This window comes from Mustelus asterias, chromosome 10, assembly GCF_964213995.1.
Source record: "Mustelus asterias chromosome 10, sMusAst1.hap1.1, whole genome shotgun sequence".
Classification (NCBI taxonomy): domain Eukaryota; kingdom Metazoa; phylum Chordata; class Chondrichthyes; order Carcharhiniformes; family Triakidae; genus Mustelus; species Mustelus asterias.
Window position 1 is genome coordinate 126,732,256 of NC_135810.1, and position 21,497 is coordinate 126,753,752.

The window sequence follows — 21,497 nt, forward strand, 5'->3', positions numbered from 1 at the left end:
TTCCCTGGCCCTGCACTCAACCCTGGAACACCTAGATAACAAGGACACCTATATCAGACTCCTATTCATAGACTACAGCTCAGCCTTCAACACCATCATTCCTACGAAACTCATCTCCAAACTCCGTGGCCTGGGCCTCGGCACCTCCCTCTGCGACTGGATCCTGAACTCCCTAACTCACAGACCACAATCAATAAGGAAAGGCAACAACACCTCCTCCACGATCATCCTCAACACCGGTGCCCCACAAGGCTGTGTTCTCAGCCCCCTGCTATACTCCTTATACACCTATGACTGTGTGGCCAAATTCCCCTCCAATTCGATTTTCAAGTTTGCTGATGACACCACCGTAGTGGGTCGGATCTCAAACAATGACGAGACAGAGTACAGGAATGAGATAGAGAATCTGGTGAACTGGTGCGGCGACAATAATCTCTCCCTCAATGTCAACAAAACGAAGGAGATTGTCATCGACTTCAGGAAGCGTAAAGGAGAACATGCCCCTGTCTACATCAACGGGGACAAAATAGAAATGGTCGAGAGCTTCAGGTTTCTAGGTGACCAGATCACCAACAACCTTTTCCTGGTCCCTCCACACCGACGTTATAGTTAAGAAAGCTCCACCAACACCTCTACTTTCTTAGGAGGCTGAGGAAATTTCTCACAAAAATTCTCTCAAACTGGCACTGGAGGGGGTGCGGAGGAGATTCACTGGGTTGATTCCGGAGTTGAGAGGGTTGGCTTATGAGGAGAGACTGAGTAGACTGGGGCTATACTCATTGGAATTCAGAAGAATGAGGGGAGATCTTATAGAAACATATAAGATTATGAAGGGAATAGATAAGATAGAAGCAGGGAAGTTGTTTCCATTGGCGGGTGAAACTAGAACTAGGGGGCATGGCTTCAAAATAAGGGGGAGCAGATTTAGGACTGAGTTGAGGAGGAGCTTCTTCATACAAAGGATTGTGAATCTGTGGCATTCTCTGCCCAGTGAAGCAGTTGAGGTTACCTCATTGAATGTTTTTAAGGCAAGGATAGATAAATTTTTGAACAGTAAAGGAATTAAGGGTTATGGTGAGTGGGCGGGTAAGTGGAGCTGAGTCCATGAAAACATCAGCCATGATCTTATTGAATGGCGGAGCAGGCTCGAGGGGCTGGATGGTATCTCCTGCCCCTAGTTCCAATGTTCTTGTGTAAATTTTACAGATGCACCATAGAAAACATTTTTCTGGTTGTATCACAGCTTGGTATGGCTCCTGCTTCTGTCCAAGAAACTACAAAGTTAAAATTAAAGTTAATGTATTAGTCACAAGTAAGGCTTACATGAACACTGCAATGAAGTTACTGTGAAATTCCCCTAGTCGCCATATGTTCGGGACAATGCACCTAACCAGCACGTCTTTCGATCTGTGGGAGGAAACTGAAGCACCCGGAGGAAACCCACGCAGACACGGGGAGAGCGTGCAAACTCCACACAGACAGTGAGCCAAGCTGGGAATTGAACCTGGGTCCTTGGCGCTGTGAGGCAGCAGTGCTAACCACTGTGCCACCGCACCGCCCTGTATAGTTAGTTATGTGGAAGTACCTATTCCTCAGTTTGGTCTATTAGTTGTCTGTTAATCAATTTTTGATCTTTGTTGACTTTAGTTTCTTTCCTGCAGTAAAAATCTGAAAATGAAATGTTGTTGAGTGGTTTATTTTTGTTGGTCAATTGGGAAATTAACCTCTTTTTAAAAGTTGCCAGTCTCCACAGGAATCATAACAGCAAGTTCACTGAAAGACAACCCCAAAATGGAAACTGGGGGACCCCAGCATCTTCAAACTGCCCCAAACCATTGGTGGTTCAGTTGCAAATATACTGGGAGGACAGACATGTTAAAGCAAAGTCCATATCCAGTGTTAGACACGAGTGTGATGCAGTCCCTCACGGTGTGTCTATCTCACAGTGAGACACACATTCTCCATTCCCAACATGATCTTTTAGGTGTAGACACACTGAATGGGGGAGGTACAATTCATGGGTGGGGTTGGACGATACACAACAGAATTATGAACAGTTTAGCTAAAGAAAAATAACCATTCTGAAGTCTAATGTTGTCTGCAAGTGGTTTATCTTCGCCTCAGAGTTGAATTCAGTCCTGTTACAGAACAACGCCCCACCTGTAACTTAACTCAGTTATTCGGAGCTCGGAAGCACTGTCAATGAGACTTTAATTCAGTTTCTCGTCAGCTCCCTATCTGGTTGAAGCTGTCACAGTTCTCGGGAGCTGCCAGTTGAAGGCAGTGTGAATCGGTCTGGTTCTTCTGCTCAGTCTGGGCTGCAGTTTACATCCCGGGCCAGGCTCTGGAAGCCACGCTGAGAGCCACCTGCTGTCTTCAGGCTCTATATGTCCCGACACCGCAGCCTGTTGTTAATCTGTGCCTCTGGCCTCGTTAACACAACTCCAAACTGTCTTCGCAAAGTCCCGGGGATGGGCTGGAATGTGCTGAAAGCACCACAGTGGCTTTTCGGATAGTCAGGAATGAGGGTCAGGCCGTCCCATTCACATTGATACAGCCTGTGGTGCTGCCACTGGGGGGCGGGGGAGGTGGGACAGGGATAGTGGGGGAAGGGGGGATAGTGGGGGGGGGGACAGTGGGGGAGGGATAGTGGAGGAGGGGGTATAGTGGGGGGGGGGGGGATAGTGGGGGAGGGGGGATAACGGAGGGATGGTCGGGTAGGGGGGATAGAGGGGAGGGGAAATCGTGGGGGGAATAGTGGGGGCGGTGGGATGGTGGGTAGGGGGGATAGTGCGGTGGGGGGATAGTGTGGGAGGGGGGATAGTGCGGGAGGGGGGACAGTGCGGGAGGGGGGATAGTGCGGGAGGGGGGACAGTGCGGGAGGGGGGACAGTGCGTGAGGGGGGACAGTGCGGGAGGGGGGACAGTGCGGGAGGGTGAATAGTGCGGGAGGGGGGACAGTGCGGGAGGGGGATGGGGGGATTGTGGGGAAAGGGGGAAAGTTGGAGAGGGGGATTGTGGGGGAGGGAGATTGTGGTGTCGGGAGATTGTGGGGGAGGGGGGGATAGTGGTGAGGGTAGATAGTGGTGGGGGGGTACAGTACGTATGGACGGGAGACAAGCGGAGCTGGCGTTGACAGCGGGCCTGCCTCACAGTGGGAGTTACTGCAGGGTGAAACTACAAATCACAATTCACTCTGGTCAGCTGGGCTGCTGTTGGTCTGAGCCAGGGGATCGATGGTAATGGAATTGTCCAGCTCTCCCGGCACTCGGTCAGCAGCCTCACTCTCACCCTCCAATGCTGCAGCCAGCGTCACACTGGGTTTCTGCGCAATCTCAGCAGCTTTCGCCTCGTACTCGGAGACACGCCTCTGTACGATCGTGGGCATCAGCTGGACATAGGCACTCATTAAGCGGTGGTTAGTGTGGATCAATTTCCCCGCACAATTATTAACACAATTCTCCTAGAGACGCAGAAAGAGAGGAAACAGATATTAATGCACATTCCACAACAAACACACCCTGTTATTGAGGCTCAGTTCTGAGGGAGTGCCGCACTGTCAGAGGGTCAGTACTGGGGGAGTGCTGCACTGTCAGAGGGTCAGTACTGAGGGAGTGCCGCACTGTCAGAGGGTCAGTACTGAGGGAGTGCCGCACTGTCAGAGGGTCAGTACTGAGGGAGTGCCGCACTGTCAGAGGGTCAGTACTGAGGGAGTGCCGCACTGTCAGAGGGACAGTACTGAGGGAGTGCTGCACTGTCAGAGGGTCAGTGCTGAGGGAGTGCCGCACTGTCAGAGGGTCAGTACTGGGGGAGTGCCGCACTGTCAGAGGGTCAGTACTGAGGGAGTGCCGCACTGTCAGAGGGTCAGTACTGAGGGAGTGCCGCACTGTCAGAGGGTCAGTACTGAGGGAGTGCCGCACTGTCAGAGGGTCAGTACTGAGGGAGTGCCGCACTGTCAGAGGGTCAGTACTGAGGGAGTGCCGCACTGTCAGAGGGTCAGTACTGAGGGAGTGCTGCACTGTCAGAGGGTCAGTACTGAGGGAGTGCCGCACTGTCAGAGGGTCAGTACTGAGGGAGTGCCACACTGTCAGAGGGTCAGTACTGAGGGAGTGCCACACTGTCAGAGGGTCAGTACTGAGGGAGTGCCACACTGTCAGAGGGTCAGTACTGAGGGAGTGCCGCACTGTCGGAGGGTCAGTACTGAGGGAGTGCCACACTGTCAGAGGGTCAGTACTGAGGGAGTGCCGCACTGTCAGAGGGTCAGTACTGAGGGAGTGCCGCACTGTCAGAGGGTCAGTGCTGAGGGAGTGCCGCACTGTCAGAGGGTCAGTGCTGAGGGGGTGCCGCACTGTCAGAGGGTCAGTACTGAGGGAGTGCCGCACTGTCAGAGGGTCAGTACTGAGGGAGTCCCGCACTGTCAGAGGGTCAGTACTGAGGGAGTGCCGCACTGTCAGAGGGTCAGTACTGAGGGAGTGCCGCACTGTCAGAGGGTCAGTACTGAGGGAGTGCCGCACTGTCAGAGGGTCAGTGCTGAGGGGGTGCCGCACTGTCAGAGGGTCAGTACTGAGGGAGCGCCGCACTGTCAGAGGGTCAGTACTGAGGGAGTCCCGCACTGTCAGAGGGTCAGTACTGAGGGAGTGCCGCACTGTCAGAGGGTCAGTACTGAGGGAGTGCCGCACTGTCAGAGGGTCAGTACTGAGGGAGTGCCGCACTGTCAGAGGGTCAGTGCTGAGGGGGTGCCGCACTGTCAGAGGGTCAGTACTGAGGGAGCGCCGCACTGTCAGAGGGTCAGTACTGAGGGAGTGGTGCACTGTCAGAGGGTCAGTACTGAGGGAGTGCCACACTGTCAGAGGGTCAGTACTGAGGGAGTGCCGCACTGTCAGAGGGTCAGTACTGAGGGAGTGCCGCACTGTCAGAGGGTCAGTGCTGAGGGGGTGCCGCACTGTCAGAGGGTCAGTACTGAGGGAGCGCCGCACTGTCAGAGGGTCAGTACTGAGGGAGTCCCGCACTGTCAGAGGGTCAGTACTGAGGGAGTGCCGCACTGTCAGAGGGTCAGTACTGAGGGAGTGCCGCACTGTCGGAGGCTCAGTTCTGAGGGAGTGCCGCACTGTCAGAGGATCAGTGCTGAGGGGGTGCCGCACTGTCAGAGGGTCAGTACTGAGGGAGTGGTGCACTGTCAGAGGGTCAGTACTGAGGGAGTGCCGCACTGTCAGAGGGTCAGTACTGAGGGAGTGCCACACTGTCAGAGGGTCAGTACTGAGGGAGTACCGCACTGTCAGAGGGTCAGTACTGAGGGAGTGCCGCACTGTCAGAGGGTCAGTACTGAGGGAGTGCCGCACTGTCAGAGTGTCAGTGCTGAGGGAGTGCTGCATTGTCAGAGGGTCAGTGCTGAGGGAGTGCTGCACTATCAGAGGGTCAGTACTGAGGAAGTACCGCACTGTCTGAGGGTCAGTACTGAGGGAGTGCCGCACTGTCAGAGGGTCAGTGCTGAGGGAGTGCTGCACTATCAGAGGGTCAGTACTGAGGAAGTACCGCACTGTCTGAGGGTCAGTACTGAGGGAGTGCCGCACTGTCAGAGGGTCAGTGCTGAGGGAGTGCTGCACTATCAGAGGGTCAGTACTGTGGGAGTGCCGCACTGTCAGAGGATCAGTGCTGAGGGGGAGCCGCACTGTCAGAGGGTCAGTACTGAGGGAGCGCCGCACTGTCAGAGGGTCAGTACTGAGGGAGTCCCGCACTGTCAGAGGGTCAGTACTGAGGGAGTGCCGCACTGTCAGAGGGTCAGTACTGAGGGAGTGCCGCACTGTCGGAGGCTCAGTTCTGAGGGAGTGCCGCACTGTCAGAGGATCAGTGCTGAGGGGGTGCCGCACTGTCAGAGGGTCAGTACTGAGGGAGTGGTGCACTGTCAGAGGGTCAGTACTGAGGGAGTGCCGCACTGTCAGAGGGTCAGTACTGAGGGAGTGCCACACTGTCAGAGGGTCAGTACTGAGGGAGTCCCGCACTGTCAGAGGGGCTGTACTGAGGGAGTGCCGCACTGTCAGAGGGTCAGTACTGAGGGAGTGCCGCACTGTCGGAGGCTCAGTTCTGAGGGAGTGCCGCACTGTCAGAGGATCAGTGCTGAGGGGGTGCCGCACTCTCAGAGGGTCAGTACTGAGGGAGTGGTGCACTGTCAGAGGGTCAGTACTGAGGGAGTGCCGCACTGTCAGAGGGTCAGTACTGAGGGAGTGCCACACTGTCAGAGGGTCAGTACTGAGGGAGTACCGCACTGTCAGAGGGTCAGTACTGAGGGAGTGCCGCACTGTCAGAGTGTCAGTGCTGAGGGAGTGCTGCATTGTCAGAGGGTCAGTGCTGAGGGAGTGCTGCACTATCAGAGGGTCAGTACTGAGGAAGTACCGCACTGTCTGAGGGTCAGTACTGAGGGAGTGCCGCACTGTCAGAGGGTCAGTGCTGAGGGAGTGCTGCACTATCAGAGGGTCAGTACTGAGGAAGTACCGCACTGTCTGAGGGTCAGTACTGAGGGAGTGCCGCACTGTCAGAGGGTCAGTGCTGAGGGAGTGCTGCACTATCAGAGGGTCAGTACTGTGGGAGTGCCGCACTGTCAGAGGATCAGTGCTGAGGGGGAGCCGCACTGTCAGAGGGTCAGTACTGAGGGAGCGCCGCACTGTCAGAGGGTCAGTACTGAGGGAGTCCCGCACTGTCAGAGGGTCAGTACTGAGGGAGTGCCGCACTGTCAGAGGGTCAGTACTGAGGGAGTGCCGCACTGTCGGAGGCTCAGTTCTGAGGGAGTGCCGCACTGTCAGAGGATCAGTGCTGAGGGGGTGCCGCACTGTCAGAGGGTCAGTACTGAGGGAGTGGTGCACTGTCAGAGGGTCAGTACTGAGGGAGTGCCGCACTGTCAGAGGGTCAGTACTGAGGGAGTGCCACACTGTCAGAGGGTCAGTACTGAGGGAGTGCCGCACTGTCAGAGGGGCTGTACTGAGGGAGTGGTGCACTGTCAGAGGGTCAGTACTGAGGGAGTGCCGCACTGTCAGAGGGTCAGTACTGAGGGAGTGCCACACTGTCAGAGGGTCAGTACTGAGGGAGTGCCGCACTGTCAGAGGGTCAGTGCTGAGGGAGTGCCGCACTGTCAGAGGGGCAGTACTGAGGGAGTGCCGCACTGTCAGAGGGTCAGTGCTGAGGGAGTGCCGCACTGTCAGAGGGTCAGTACTGAGGGAGTGCTGCACTCCAGTTCTTGGACTGGAGCCGTGTAGGTTATGGCACTTCAAGCGCAGACCTGTGAGAAAACCAAAAGTAGTTTTCTGGGGTTTATATTTGGGTAATCATTAGAAATAAGGTCCAATTTTAGGTCGGTTTAATTTCATGTGTCTGTGCCTGGAAAGGGATCTATAGTATGGATCCATGCTGGACAAGACAAAGGTGCACGATGTTACGGGTAATGTATTAGCATGGATAGAGGATTAACTAACAGAAAGCAAAGAGTGGGGTAAATGGGTGTTTTTCTGGTTGGCGATCAGTGACGAGTGGTGTGCCTCAGGGATCAGTGTTGGGACCGCAATTGTTTACGATTTACACAGATGATTTGGAGTTGGGGACCAAGTGTAGTGTGTCAAAATTCACAGATGACACTAAGATGGGTGGAAGAGCAAAGTGTGCAGAGGATGCTGAAAGTCTGCAAAGGGATATAGATAGTCTAAGTGAGTGGGCGAGGGTCTGGCAGATGGAGTACAATGTTGGTAAATGTGAGGTCATCCATTTTGGTAGGAATAACAGCAAAATGGACTATTATTTAAATGGTAAACAATTGCAGCATGCTGCTGTGCAGAGGGACCTGGGTGTCCTTGTGCAAGAATCTCAAGGAGTTGGTTGCAGGTGCAGCAGGTAATTAAGAAGGCAAATGGAATTTTGTCCTTCATTACTGGAGGGATGGAGTTTAAAAACAGCGAGGTTATGTTGCAGCTGTATAAGGTGCTGGTGAGGCCACACCTGGAGTACTGTGTACAGTTTTGGTCTCCTTACTTGAGAAAGGATATACTGGTACTGGAGGAGGTGCAGAGGAGATCACGAGGTTGATTCCGGAGTTGAGAGGGTTGGCTTATGAGGAGAGACTGAGTAGACTGGGGCTATACTCATTGGAATTCAGAAGAATGAGGAGAGATCTTAGAATGAGGAAAGAAAACAGATTATGAAGGGAATAGATAAGATAGAAGCAGGGAAGTTGTTTCCACTGGCGGGTGAAACTAGAACTAGGGGGCATAGACTCAAAATAAGGGGAAGCAGATTTAGGACTGAGTTGAGGAGGAACTTCTTCACACAAAGGGTTGTGAATCTGTGGAATTCCCTGCCCAGTGAAGCAGTTGAGGCTACCTCATTGAATTTTTTAAGGCAAGGATAGATAAATTTTTGAACAGTAAAGGAATTAAGGGTTATGGTGAGCGGGCGGGTAAGTGGAGCTGAGTCCACAAAAAGATCAGCCATGATCTTATTGAATGGCGGGGCAGGCTCGAGGGGCCAGATGGCCTACTCCTGCTCCTGGTTCTTATGTTCTTTTGGACAAAGATGTTTGTATGTGTGTGGGAGTTAGTTTCAGTTCCAGTTGGGATTCTATTGTGTTTTGAGAGCTGTGGCATGAAAGGCAAATATAGTAGCTTAGCAACTAGGGACCCTTGTAAGGTAAAGCAAAAAGCTTTCTTTGTTCAGTAGTTTTAGCTGGAACCCAGAGGTAGTTGCAGACAGGTCACAGAGCACTAAACAACTAAACTCAACTCTGCTAGAAGCAAGAGAGAGACCAGTTCATAGGATCATAGAATCCTACAGTGCAGAAGGAGGCTATTCAGCCCACTGAGTCTGCACTGACTCTTTGACAGAGCATGTTAGCCAGACCCTATCCCCGTAACCCCACGTATTTACCCTGCTAATCCCCCTAACCTACATATCTTGAGAGACTAAGGGGCAATTTAGCACGGCCAATGCACCTAACCTGCACATCTTTGGACTGTGGGAGGAAACTGGAGCACCCGGAGGAAACCCACGCAGACACGGGCAGAATGTGCAGACTCCACTCAGACAGTGACCCAAGCCGGGAATCGAACCCAGGTCCCTGGCGCTGTGAGGCATCAGTTTATCCTGAGGCTGTGACCCCCTTGTTCTCGACCCCCCCCAGCCAGAGGAAACAACACCCCTGCATCCAGTCTGCCCAGCCTGTCAGAATTTTATACATTTTAATGAGATCCCCTCGCATTCTTCTAAATTCCAGTGAATAAAGGCCCAGTTGACCCAATCTCTCCTCACACGACAATCCTGTCACCCCAGGAAATGGAGATGAAAACTGTGCCCAATACTCCAGGTGTGGTCTCATCAAGGCTCTGTACAGCTACAGTGAAACATCCTTACTCCTGAACTCAAATCCTCTTGCAATCAAGGCCAACATACCATTTGCCATTCTAATCGCTTGCTGTAGCTGTGCGCTTGCTTTCAGTGGCTGGTGTACAAGGACACCCAGATCCCTCTGTACATCTGCATTTCCCAATTTATCACCATTTAAATAATACTCTGCCATTCTGTTTCTCTGTCTGAGGTTGATAACTTCACATTTATCCATATTGTACTGCATCTGTCATGTAGTTTTCCACTCACTCAACTTGTCTAAATCACCTTGAAGCCTCTTAATATCCTCCTCACCTCTGACATTCCACCGGGTTTTGTGTGATCAGCAAACTTGGAAACATTACATTTGGTTCCCTAAGCCAAATCATTGATGATTATGGTGGATAGCTGCTAAAGCTGGGCTTGTGCAGTTATAGACTCAGAGAGACGTACAGCACGGAACCAGGCTCTTTGCCCATCTCATGACGTGACCTCATTGTGAGTGCTGGAGGTCAGAATTTTACTCATTGGCCCAATCTCAGTGTGATCCGTATCCTCTTTTGGGTGGCACGGTAGCACAGTGGTTAGCACCTGGGTTTGATTCCCGGCTTGGGTCACTGTCTGTGTGGAGTTTGCACATTCTCCTCGTGTCTGCGTGGGTTTCCTCCGGGTGCTCCGGTTTCCTCCCACAGTCCAAAGATGTGCGGGTTAGGATGATTGGCCAGGTTAAAAAAAAAATTGCCCCTTAGAGTCCTGGGATGCGTAGGTTAGAGGGATTAGCGGGTAAATATGTGGGGGTAGGGCCTGGGTGGGATTGTGGTCGGTGCAGACTCGATGGGCTGAATGGCCTCCTTCTGCACTGTAGGGTTTCTATGATTCTATGATTCTCTCCATTTCAAACTCTGAGAAATTTGAATGGGAACTGAAACTGTCTGCCTGTGATCAGTGGCAACACCTTCAGGAAGGGAGGAAAAGAGGGGAGCGAATTAAATAGCAATGTCTTGGTGGCAGGGAGAAAACAGTTCTTATTTTTATCCAATGCATCACAGGAAAGAGCAGAGTTACTCCAAAGCAGTAAAAGTGCTGCTGCCACTTGCCTCACCCGAGAATGAGACAGATTAAAGAGGGAGAGAAATTTGTTGAGTGTATTCAGGAGGAATTTCTCATTCAGTATGTGGATGGCCCGACTAGAGAGGGGGCAAAACTTGGAGTTTGAAGGGAGCTTCTACAAATACGTAAAGGGCAAAAGAGTAACAAGGGAGAGAGTAGGGTCTCTTAAGGATCAACAAGATAATCTATGTGCGGATCCACAAGGGATGGGTGAGATCCTAAATGAATATTTCTCATCAGTATTTACTATTGAGAAAAGCATGGATGTTAGGGAACTTGGGGAAATAAATAGTGATGTCTTGAGGAGTGTACATATTACAGAGAAGGAGGTGCTGGAAGTCTTAAAGCGCATCAAGGTAGATAAATCCCCAGGACCTGATGAGATATATTCCAGGACGTTGTGGGAGGCTAGGGAGGAAATTGCAGGTCCTCTAGCCGAGATATTTGAATCATCAATGGTCACAGGTGAGGTGCCTGAAGATTGGAGGGTTGCAAAAATGCTGTGCCTTTGTTTAAAAAGGACTGCAGGGAAAAGCCTGGGAACTACAGGCCAGTGAGCCTCACATCTGTGATGGATAAGTTGTTAGAAGGTATTTTGAGAGACAGGATCTACAGGCATTTAGAGATGCAAGGACTGATTAGGGACAGTCAGCATGGCTTTGTGAGTGGAAAATCATGTATCACAAATTTGATTGAGTTTTCTGAAGGGGTAACCAAGAAGGTAGATGAGGGCAGTGCAGTTGATGTTGTCTACATGGACTTTAGCAAGACCTTTGACAAGGTACTGCATGGTAGGTTGTTGCATAAAGTTAAATCTCACGGGATCCAGGGTGAGGTATCTAAATGGATACAAAATTGGCGTCTTGACAGAATGATGTGGAGATGCTGGCGTTGGACTGGGGTAAACACAGTAAGAAGTTTAACAACACCAGGTTAAAGTCCAACAGGTTTATTTGGTAGCAAAAGCCACACAAGCTTTCGGAGCTGCAAGCCCCTTCTTCAGGTGAGTGGCTGAAGAAGGGGCTTGCAGCTCCGAAAGCTTGTGTGGCTTTTGCTACCAAATAAACCTGTTGGACTTTAACCTGGTGTTGTTAAACTTCTTACTGTCTTGACAGAAGCCAGAGGGTGGTTGTAGAGGGTTGTTTTTCAAACTGGAGGCCTGTGACCAGCGGTGTGCCTCAGGGATCAGTGCTGGGCTCACTGTTATTTGTCATTTATATTAATGATTTGGATGAGAATTTGGATTTGGACTCGATGGGCCAAATGGCCTCTTTCTGTGCTGTAGGGTTTCTAAGATTCTAAGAGAATATAGGAGGCATGGTTAGTAAGTTTGCAGATGACACCAAGATTGGTGGCATAGTGGACAGTGAAGGAAGTTATCTCCGACTGCAATGGGATCGTGATCAATTGGGCCAGTGGGCTGACGAATGGTAGATAGAGTTTAATTTAGACAAACGCGAGGTGAGGCATTTTGGTCAATCGAACGAGGGCAGGACTTACTCAGTTAATGGTAGGGTGTTGGGGAGAGTTACAGAACAAAGAGATCTAGGGGTACAGTTCATAGCTCCTTGAAAGTGGAGTCACAGGTGGACAGAGTGGTGAAGAAGGCATTCGGCGTGCTTGGTTTCATTGGTCAGAACATTGAATACAGGAGTTGGGACGTCTTGTTGAAGTTGTACAAGACATTGGTAAGGCCACACTTGGAATACTGTGTATAGTTCTGGTCACCCTTATAGAAAGGATATTATTAAACTATTAGAGCGCAAAATGATTTACTAGGATGCTACCGGGACTTGATGGATTGAGTTATAAGGAGAGGCTGAATAGACTGGGACTTTTTTCTCTGGAGCGTAGGAGGCTGAGGGGTAATCTTAGGGAGGTCTATAATATAATGAGGAGCATAGGTCAGCTGGATAGTCAATATCTTTCCCCAAAGGTAGGGGAGTCTAAAACTAGAGGGCATAGGTTTAAGGTGACAGGGGAGCGATACAAAAGTGTCCAGAGGGGCAATTTTCTTTCATACAGAGGGTGGTGAGTGTCTGGAACAAGCTGCCAGAGGTAGTAGTAGAGGTGGATACAATTTTGTCGTTTAAAAAGCGTTTCGACGGTACATGGGTAAGATTGGGAAAGAGGTATATGGGCCAAACGTGGGCAATTGGGAAATTGGGACTAGATTAGGGGTTAAAAAAGGGACGGCATGGACATGTTGGGCCGAAGGCCTGTTTCCATGCTGTAAACCTTTATGACTCAAAGAACAAAGAACAGTACAGCACAGGAAACAGGCCCTTCGGCCCTCCAAGCCTGTGCCGCTCCTTGGTCCAACTAGACCAATCGTTTGTATCCCTCCATTCCCAGGCTGCTCATGTGACTATCCAGGTAAGTTTTAAACGATGTCAGCGTGCCTGCCTCCACCACCCTACTTGGCAGCGCATTCCAGGCCCCCACCACCCTCTGTGTAAAAAACATCCCTCTGATATCTGAGTTATGCTTCGCCCCTCTCACCTTGAGCCCGTGACCCCTCGTGATCGTCACTTCTGATCTGGGAAAAAGCTTCCCACCGTTCATCCTATCTATCCCCTTCATAATCTTGTACATCTCTATTAGGTCTCCCCTCATTCTCCGTCTTTCCAGGGAGAACAAGCCCAGTTTACCCAATCTCTCCTCATAGCTAAGACCCTCCACACCAGGCAACATCCTGGTAAACCTTCTCTGCACTCTCTCCAATGCCTCCACGTCCTTCTGGTAGTGCGGCGACCAGAACTGGACGCAGTACTCCAAATGTGGCCGAACCAGCGTTCTATACAGCTGCATCATCAGACTCCAGCTTTTATACTCTATACCCCGTCCTATAAAGGCAAGCATACCATATGCCTTCTTCACCACCTTCTCCACCTGTGTTGCCACCTTCAAGGATTTGTGGACTTGCACACCTAGGTCCCTCTGTGTTTCTATACTCCTGATGACTCTGCCATTTATTGTATAACTCCTCCCTACATTATTTCTTCCAAAATGCATCACTTCGCATTTATCCGGATTAAACTCCATCTGCCACCTCTCCGCCCAATTTTCCAGCCTATCTATATCCTGCTGTATTGCCCGACAATGCTCTTCGCTATCCGCAATTCCAGCCATCTTCGTGTCATCCGCAAACTTGCTGATTACACCAGTTACACCTTCTTCCAAATCATTTATATATATCACAAATAGCAGAGGTCCCAGTACAGAGCCCTGCGGAACACCACTGGTCACAGACCTCCAGCCGGAAAAAGACCCTTCGACCACTACCCTCTGTCTCCTATGGCCAAGCCAGTTCTCCACCCATCTAGCCACTTCTCCTTGTATTCCATGAGCCTTAACCTTCTTAACCAACCTGCCATGTGGGACTTTGTCAAATGCCTTACTGAAATCCATATCGACGACATCCACGGCCCTTCCTTCATCAACCGTTTTTGTCACTTCCTCAAAAAACTCCACCAAATTTGTAAGGCACGACCTCCCTCTTACAAAACCATGCTGTCTGTCACTAATGAGATTGTTCCGTTCTAAATGCACATACATCCTGTCTCTAAGAATCCTCTCCAACAACTTCCCTACCACGGACGTCAAGCTCACCGGCCTATAATTTCCTGGGTTATCCCTGCTACCCTTCTTAAACAACGGGACCACATTCGCTATCCTCCAATCCTCAGGGACCTCACCCGTGTCCAAAGAAGCGACAAAGATTTCCGTCAGAGGCCCAGCAATTTCATCTCTCGTCTCCCTGAGCAGTCGAGGATAGATGGCCCTGGGGCTTTGTCAGTTTTAATGTTCCCTAAAAAACCTAACACTTCCTCTCTTGTAATGGGGATTTTCTCTAACGGGTCAACACCTCCCTCCGAGACACTCCCGGTTAACACGCCCCTCTCCTTCGTGAATACCGATGCAAAGTATTCATTTAGGATCTCCACTATTCCCTTGGGTTCTAAGCATAATTCCCCTCCTTTGTCCCTGAGAGGTCCGATTTTCTCCCTGACAACTCTTTTGTTCCGAACGTATGAATAGAATGCCTTAGGATTCTCCTTAATCCTGCCTGCCAAGAACATCTCGTGACCTCTTTTTGCCCTTCTAACTCCCCGTTTGAGTTATTTCCTACTCTCTCTGTATTCCTCCAGAGCTCCATCTGTTTTCAGTTGCCTGGACTTAACGTACGCCTCCCTTTTCATTTTAATCAGATCCTCAATTTCCCTGGTTATCCACGGCTCTCGAATCCTACCTTTCCTTTTTACAGGCACATGCCTATCCTGCAGCCTTATCAATAGTTCCTTAAAAGACTCCCACATGCCAGACGCGGACTTACCCTCGAACATCCTCTCCCAATCAACATCCACCAATTCCTGCCTAATCCGGCTATAGTCAGCCTTCCCCCAATTTAGCACCCTGCCCGTAGGACAGCACTCATCCTTGTCCATTACTATCCTAAAGTTAACAGAGTTGTGGTCACTATTTGCCACATGTTCCCCAACCAAAACTTTGATGACCTGACCGGGCTCATTTCCCAGAACTAGGTCCAGTATAGCCCCCTCTCTAGTCGGGCTATCTACATACTGTTCCAAAGAACCTTCCAGTACGCATTTTACAAATTCCTCCCCGTCCGGACCCCCAGCTCTAAGCACTTTCCAGTCTGTGCCAGGGAAATTCAAGTCCCCCACTACAACAACCCTATGTTTTCTGCACCTATCCAGAATCTCCTGACATATCCTTTCCTCCACTTCCCGTGGGCTGTTGGGTGGTCTGTTGTACACCCCCAGCATAGTGACTGCACCCTTCCTGTTTCTGAGTTCCACCCACAGCGACTCAGTACATGACCCCTCTAAGTTGTCTACCCTCTGCACCGCGGTAATATGCTCCTTAACTAATATCGCTACTCCCCCACCTTTTTTTATAGCCCCTCCTCTGTCTCGCCTAAAACACTTATACCCCGGAATATTCAGCTGCCAGTCCTGTCCTTCTTTTAACCAAGTTTCTGTCACCGCAACCACATCCAAATTCCGCATAAGCATTAAGGCCCTAAGTTCGTCTGTTTTACCCGTTACACTCCTCGCATTGAAGCAGATGCACTCCAGACCTCCAGGCCCAGTCAGGTCCTCCTCCTCCAGAGTGCTCCTCTTCTTAGCTAGCCTTGCCCTGGCCCCCAGCTCAACCCCAGCCTCAGTATTTACTGACCTCCTGTTTTGTTCCCCACCCCCCTGCCACACTAGTTTAAATCCTGCCGAAACACTCTAGCAAAACTCCCAGCCAGGATATTTGCTCCCTTCCAGTTGAGGTGTAACCCATCCTTTCTGTACAGTTGACTCTATAACCATCTCCCAGGCAGTCTGACCTCCATAGCTGGACCATCAGTGCTGCCATCGATCAGACTGTGCCCCATGATAAGCAGGTCGTTCTATGTTTCCATGATTGGTTTTCAGTGCGGTGGGGGTTACGGGACTCAGATTGATGTATGAATTGTTTGAATTGGTTTTCAGAGAGTTACTTAAAGGGATGACAGTAGATAGACAATGTCAAACATTCAAGGAACACTTGGGGGAACTGCAGCAACTGTTTATTCCTGTCTGGCACAAAAGCAAAATGGGTAAAAGGACCAATCCATGGCTTACAAAGGAAATTAGAGAGAGTATCCGATCTGAGGAAGAAGCACACAGATTGGCCAAGAAAAATAATAGGTCTGAGGATTGGGAGCAGTTTAGAATTCAGCAAAGAAGGACCAAGGGATTGATTAAGAAGGGGAAAATACAGTACGAAAGTAAGCTGACAGGGAACATAACGACTGACACTAAGAGTTTCTATAGATACATGAAGATGAAGAGGTCGGTGAAGACAAATGTAGGTCCCCTACAGACAGAAACGGGGGAATGTGTAATAGGGGACAAAGAAATGGCCGAGCAACTGAATACATACTTTCGTTCTGTCTTCACAAGAGAGGACACAAATCAGGTACCAGAAACATTGGAGAATGCAAGGGTTAATGAGGGTGAAGAACTGAGGGAGATCAATATTAGTAGAGAAATGGTGCTGGAAAAATTGATGGGGTTGAAGGCAGATAAATCCCCAGGGCCTGATAATCTACATCCCAGAATACTGAAGGAAGTGGCTCTAGAAATAGTGGATGCATTGGTGGTCATCTTCCAGGATTCTATAGACTCTGGAACAGTCCCTGCAGATTGGAGGGTCGCGAATGTCACTCCAATATTCAAAAAGGGAGGTAAAGGGAAAACAGGGAATTATAGACCAGTAAATGTAACATCGGTCGTGGGGAAAATTCTCGAATCCATTATCAAGGACTTTATAGCAGAGCATTTAGAAAGCAGTGGCAGGATCAGACAGAGTCAGCATGGATTTATGAAGGGGAAATCATGCTTGACAAATCTGTTGGAATTGTTTGAAGATGTAACTAGTAGAGTTGACAAGGGGGAACCAGTCGATGTGATATATTTGGACTTTCAGAAAGCGTTTGACAAAGTCCTGCACAAGAGATTATCGTGCAAGATTAAAGCGCATGGGATTGGGGGAAGTGCATTGAGATGGATAGAAAACTGGTTGGCAGAGAGGAAACAAAGAGTAGAAATTAATGGGTGCTTTTCAAATTGGCAGGCAGTAACTCGTGGGGTGCCACAGGGATCGGTGCTGGGACCCCAGCTATTCACAATATATATTAATGATTTGGATGAGGGAACAAAATGTAACATCTCAAAGTTTGCCGATGATAGCAAGTTGAGTGGGAGAGTGAACTGTGACGAGGATGCAGAGATCCTTCAGAATGATCTGGACAGGTTGGGTGAGTGGGCTAATCAATGGCAGATGCAGTATAATTTGGATAAATGTGAGGTTATTCACTTTGGAAACAAAAACAAGGCGGCAGATTACTACCTGATGGCTGTAAATTGGGAGAGGGGAGTGTGCAGAGGGACCTGGGTGTCCTTGTGCACCAGTCACTGAAGGTAAACATGCAGGTGCAGCAGGCGGTAAAGAAGGCAAATGGTATGTTGGCCTTCATTGTGAGAGGTTTCGAGTACAGGAGCAGGGATGTGTTGTTGCAAATATACAGGGCCTTGGTGAGGCCACACCGAGAGTATTGTGTGCAGGTTTGGTCTCCTTTTCTGAGGAAGGATGTTCTTGCTCTCGAGGGAGTGCAGCGAAGGTTTACCAGGCTGATTCCGGGGATGGCAGGACTGAAGTATGAGGAGAGATTGACTAGGTTAGGATTGTTTTTGCTGGAGTTCAGATGAATGAGGGGGGATCTCATAGAGACTTATAAAATTCTAACAGGACGAGACAGGGAAGATGCAGGGAGGATGTTCCCGATGGTGGGTGAGTCCGGAACCAGGGGTCACAGTCTGAGGATTCAGGGTAGACCATTTAGGACGGAGATGAGGAGACATTTCTTCACCCAAAGAGTGGTGAGCCTGTGGAATTCATTACCACAGGAAGTAGTTGATGCCAAAACATTGAATGTATTCAAGAGGCGGCTGGATAGAGCACTTGGGGCGAATGGGATCAAAGGTTATGGGGAGAAAGCAGGATTAGGCTATTGAGTTGAATGATCAGCCATGATGGTGATGAATGGGGGAGCAGGCTCGAAGGGCCGAATGGCCTCCTCCTGCTCCTATCTTCTATGTTTCAGTGTTTCACGGGCAGGGCTGGGTCCGGGACTGAGGGAGGGGTGGGGCTCCCAGTGGGTGGGGCTCTCAGGAGGCGGGGTTGGGTCTGGGTCTCTCTCCCAGGGGGTGGGGCTCTCAGGAGACGGAGTTGGGTCTGAGGATCTCTCCCAGTTGGCGCGGCTCTCGGGGGGGGTGCTGGATGATCCGGGACGTGGGGCTGGTCCGGGGCGCAGGGCTGGATCCAGGGGAGGGGCAGGGCTGGATCTGTGGGGGCGGGGCTGGGTCCAGGGGAGGGGCAGGGCTGGATCTGTGGGGGCGGGGCTGGATCCAGGGGAGGGGCAGGGCTGGATCTGTGGGGGCGGGGCTGGGTCCGGGGGGTGGGGCTGGATCCAGGTGACGGTGCTGGATCTGGGGGCGGGGCTCTCTCTCAGGGGGTGGGGCTGGATCTGGGGAGCTAGGCTCTCAGGGAGTGGGGCTCGATTCGGGGGGCAGGGGTGGATCTGGGAGGAGGGGCTAGATTTGGAGGGTGGGGCTAGATCTGGGGGGCGGGGCTGGGTCCTGGGGGTGGGCCTGAATCCATGGGATGGGGCTCTCTCAGGGGGTGGGGCTTGATCCAGGGAGGTGGTGGTGGATCTGGGGGGCTGCGCTCACTCTCAGGGGGAAGGGCTGGATCCGGGGGGGTAAGCTGGATCTGGGGGGCGGGGCTGGATCCAGGGGGGGCTCACTCTCAGGGGGCGGGTTTGGATCCGGGGGGTGGGGCTGGATCCGGGGGGGGCTGGATCTGGGGGGTGCGGCTGGATTCGGGGGCGGGGCTCTCTCAGGGGGCGGGGCTGGACTGGATCTGGGGGGGGTGGGGCTGGATCCAGGGGGTGGGGCTGGATCCAGGGGGCGGGGCTGGATCCTGGCGGGGCAGGGCTGGATCGGGGGGCAGGGCTGGACCAGGGGGTGGGGCTGAATCGGGGCGGGGGGGGACGGGGCTCTCAGCGGGTGGGGCTGGATCCGGGGGCGGGGCTGAACCCGGGGGGGGGGGCTCTCCCTCAAGGGTGGGGCTGGATCGGGGGGGGGGGGGGCTCTCTCTCAGGGGTGGGGCTGGATCCGTGGTCGGGGCTGCCTCTCAGGGGGTGGGGCTCTCAGGGAGTGGGGCTCACTCTCAGGGGCGGGGCTCTCCCTCAGGGGGCGGGGCTGGATCCGGGGTCGGGGCTCTCTCTCAGGGGGCGGGGCTGGATCCGGGGGGCGGGGCTCTCTCTCAGGGGGTGTGGCTGGATCCGGGGGGCGGGGCTTTCTATCAGGGAGCGGGTCTCTCTCTCTCGTGATGATAAGAAGGTTGGAGGTGTTGTGGATAGTGTAGAGAGATGTCAGCAGTTGCAACCAGACATAGATAAGATGCAAGACTGGGCGGAGAAGTGGCAGATGGACTTCAACCCAGATAAGTGTGTGGTGGTTCATTTTGGCAGGTCGAATAGGATGAAAGAATATAATATTAAGTGTAAGACGCTTGACAGTGGAAGATCAGAAGGATGTTGGGGTCCGGGTTCATAGGACGCTCAAAGCGGCGTCGCAGGTAGAGGCTGTGGTTAAGAAGGCGTATGGAGTACTGACCTTCATCAATAGAGGAATTGAGTTTAGAAATCGGGAGATAATGCTGCAGCTGTATAGGACCCTGGTCAGACCCCACCTGGAGTACTGTGCCCAGTTCTGGTCGCCTCATTACAGAAAGGATGTGGAGAACATAGAAAGGGTGCAGAGGAGATTTACAAGGATGTTGCCTGGATTGGGTAGCATGCCTTATGAGGATAGGTTGAGGGAGCTCGGTCTTTTCTCCTTGGAGAGCCGAAGGATGAGAGGTGACCTGATAGAGGTGTATAAGATGTTGAGAGGTATTGATAGAGTGGATTCTCAGAGGCTTTTACCCAGGGCTGAAATGGTTGCCACAAGAGGACACAGGTTTAGGGTGCTGTGGAGTAGGTACAGAGGAGATGTTAGGGTAAGTTTTTCATTCAGAGGGTGGTGGGTGAGTGGAATCGACTGCCGGTAGTGGTGGTGGAGGTGGAATCGATAGGGTTTTTTAAGAGACTATTGAATAAGTTCATGGAAGTTACTAAGATAGAGGGTTATAGGTAAGCCTAGGAGGTAGGGACAAGTTCGGCGCAACTTGTGGGCCGAAGGGCCTGTTTGTGCTGTAGCTTTTCTTTGTTCTCAGGGGTGGGGCTCTGTCAGGGGGCGGGGCTCTCTCAGGGGGTGGGGCTCTCTCAGGGGGCGGGATCTCTCAGGGGGTGGGGCTCTCTCAGGGGGTGGGGCTCTCTCAGGGGGTGGGGCTCTCTCAGGGGGTGGGGCTCTCTCAGGGGGTGGGGCTCTCTCAGGGGGCGGGATCTCTCAGGGGATGGGGCTCTCTCAGGGGGCGGGGTTCTCTCAAGGGGCGGGGCACTATCAGGGGGTGAGGCTCCCTCAGGGGGTGGGGCCCTCAGGGGGTGGGGCTCCCTCAGGGGGCGGGGCTCTCACTCAAGGGCGGGGCTTTATCAGGGGGTGGGGCTTTCTCAGGGGGCGGGGCTCTCTGGGGCGGGGTTCGCTCGGCAGGGCTCTCTCTGGGCGGGGCTCTCTCAGGGGGGCGGGGCTCTCTCTCAGGGGCAGGGCTCCCTCAGGGGACGGGGCTCTTGGGGGCTCTCTCTCAGGGGGCGGGGCTCCTCTCAGAGGGCGGGGCTCACTCAGGGGGCGGAGCTCTCACTCAGGGTGGGGCTTTCTCAGGGGGCGGGGCTCTCTCAGGGGGCAGGGCTCTCATGGGGTGGGGTTCGCTCGGGGCAGGGCTCTCTCAGGGGGCGGGCTCTGTCTCAGGAGGCGGCGCTCTCTCTGGGTGTGGGCTGGATCTGGGGGGCGGGGCTCTCAGGGGGCAGGCTGGTCTGGGGGCGGGGCTCTCAGGGGCGGGGCTCTCAGGGGGGCAGGGCTGGATCTGGGGGCGGGGCTCTCTCTTGGGGCTCTCTCCAGTGGGCGGGGCAGAGCTCTCAGGGGGCGGGCCTGGCCCGGGGGTCGGAGCTTTCAGGGGGCGGGGCTCTGAGGGGCGGGGCGGGGCCCAGGGGGAGGGGCGGGAGGGGCGGGGCGGGGCTGGGCCCAGGGGGCGGGGCTGGCCCAGGGGGCGGGCGGGCTCACTTCGGTGCGGGTGGTGTTGCGGTAGTTGATGTTGGTGACACACTTGTTGAAGCAGCTCTCCGTCATCTTGTTGTAAACCAGCAGGAAGTCCCGGAGCTGAAACACACAGAGAGGGGGGGTTAGTGCGGCGCCATGCCGGGGCGGGGGGGGGTTAGAGAACTCTCAGTCTCTGGAAACTTCTCTCACATTCCGGATCTCTCTGGGCTCCGCCATCTTGTCCCCTTGACCTTTCACCCGCCGTTTCCGGTGA

At 52.5% G+C, this 21,497-nt stretch overlaps 1 protein-coding gene across 1 annotated transcript; it reads right to left on the reverse strand.

Moving 5' to 3' along the window:
- Nucleotides 1-1,687: 1,687 nt before the first annotated feature.
- timm10b (translocase of inner mitochondrial membrane 10 homolog B (yeast)) lies at nt 1,688-21,487 on the reverse strand. The gene is made up of 3 exons (XM_078222888.1): nt 21,434-21,487; nt 21,248-21,343; nt 1,688-3,462 (listed from the first exon to the last, which is right to left on the reverse strand). Exons 1-3 carry the CDS (start codon nt 21,458-21,460, stop codon nt 3,184-3,186), a joined length of 402 nt encoding a protein of 133 aa, XP_078079014.1. The 5' UTR covers nt 21,461-21,487; the 3' UTR covers nt 1,688-3,183.
- Between the last annotated feature and the right edge of the window lie 10 nt (nt 21,488-21,497).

Bases quoted from the DNA above. Each gene is read 5' to 3' on its own strand.
- timm10b (XM_078222888.1), bottom strand. From the start codon at position 21,460: ATGGCGGAGCCCAGAGAGATCCGGAAT. The intron at 21,344-21,433 runs GTGAGAGAAGTT...TGTGTGTTTCAG, and splicing joins AGCCCAGAGAGATCCGGAAT to CTCCGGGACTTCCTGCTGGT. The intron at 3,463-21,247 runs GTGAGCCCGCCC...CTGCGTCTCTAG, and splicing joins GCAACACCACCCGCACCGAA to GAGAATTGTGTTAATAATTG.